At 75.6% G+C, this 1,117-nt stretch overlaps 1 protein-coding gene across 1 annotated transcript; it reads left to right on the forward strand.

Annotated features, from left to right (window-relative positions):
• Positions 1-812: 812 nt before the first annotated feature.
• MNEG_15648 (hypothetical protein) lies at positions 813-1,036 on the forward strand (the record flags this gene model as incomplete). Its single annotated transcript, XM_014035881.1, has 1 exon — positions 813-1,036. A coding segment is annotated over one exon (224 nt), but the record flags the coding sequence as incomplete, so codon positions are not given.
• Positions 1,037-1,117: the final 81 nt, after the last annotated feature.

Genomic DNA, 1,117 nt, shown 5'->3' on the forward strand with positions numbered 1-1,117 from the left:
ACACACACACACACACACACACACACACACACACACACACACACACACGTTCACACACACACAGAGCCCCTAACCGTAATCCACGAGCACCTTCAGAGCCTGTCCTTTGCGGACACCCCCGATTACGACATGTTGCGCCGCTCCCTGGAACAGCTGGCCGCTGAGGGCGACGCGGCCGCCCACGCGGCCGGTGACGCCGCCGGTTACACCGCCAGCCACGGGGCCGGTTACGCTGCGTTTTACGGGGGCGGGTTTGGGAGCGAGGCGGGGGATGGGGAGACGGCTGAGGCGCTGGCGGCGGCGGGCAGCCTGGGGGCCGGCCGGCTGGACGCGGCCGCCGACGGCGCGAGCGGGGGCGCGGGGCCGGCCGCAGGCGCGGGCACGCGTCCGCAGCAGCAGCCGAGCGACCCCGGGGGGTCCGGCGGCGCCGGCGGCGCGGCGTCGCGCGTCGGGGGTGGCCCGTCGCCTTGGAGCGTCCCGCAGACACCGGCGTCCCCGCCGCGCGCGCCGGGAGCCGTGGCGCCGGCGGCCGCCTCCGCCCCACCCCGCGTGGCGTCCGCAGCGGCGGCCTCCGTCGCGCGGCGGGCGCCGACGGTCGTGCCCGGTGCGTGTGGGTGCTGGCATGAGGGGGGACATGTGTCGTGCACGGCTGCCTGCCGCACAAACGCCTGCGCACAAGCCTGCCCTGCCTGCATGGCGCGTGTGTGCCTCCTCCTCTCCCTTTTTGCCGCTCTCGCCTGTCCCCACCCCGCATCAGACCCCTCTCCAACAACAAGACAAGCACACCCATCCCCCGGAACACGACCGCCCAGGTGCCCACCCAGGCGCTACCGCCGCGCAACTCGTCGCCAGCCCCAGCGCAGCCGCCGCCTTTTCAGCAGCAGCTGCCGCGGCCCCGCATACAGCTGACGCGCCCGCGCCCGGGGGCGGCGGCAAGCGGCCGCGGGCGGACGAGGAGGGCGGCGGCGGCGCGGACGGCTTTGACGGCGGCGGCGGCGGCGGCGGCAGTGGCGGGCAGCGGCTTTCGGAGAAACGCGTACGCGGCGGCAGCGACGACGAATACGGCGGCGGCGGCGGCGGCGGCGCAAGGGGCGACCCCCGGGACCGCGAGCGCTGG

This window comes from Monoraphidium neglectum, assembly GCF_000611645.1.
Source record: "Monoraphidium neglectum strain SAG 48.87 unplaced genomic scaffold scaffold05523, whole genome shotgun sequence".
NCBI classification, from domain to species: Eukaryota; Viridiplantae; Chlorophyta; class Chlorophyceae; order Sphaeropleales; family Selenastraceae; genus Monoraphidium; species Monoraphidium neglectum.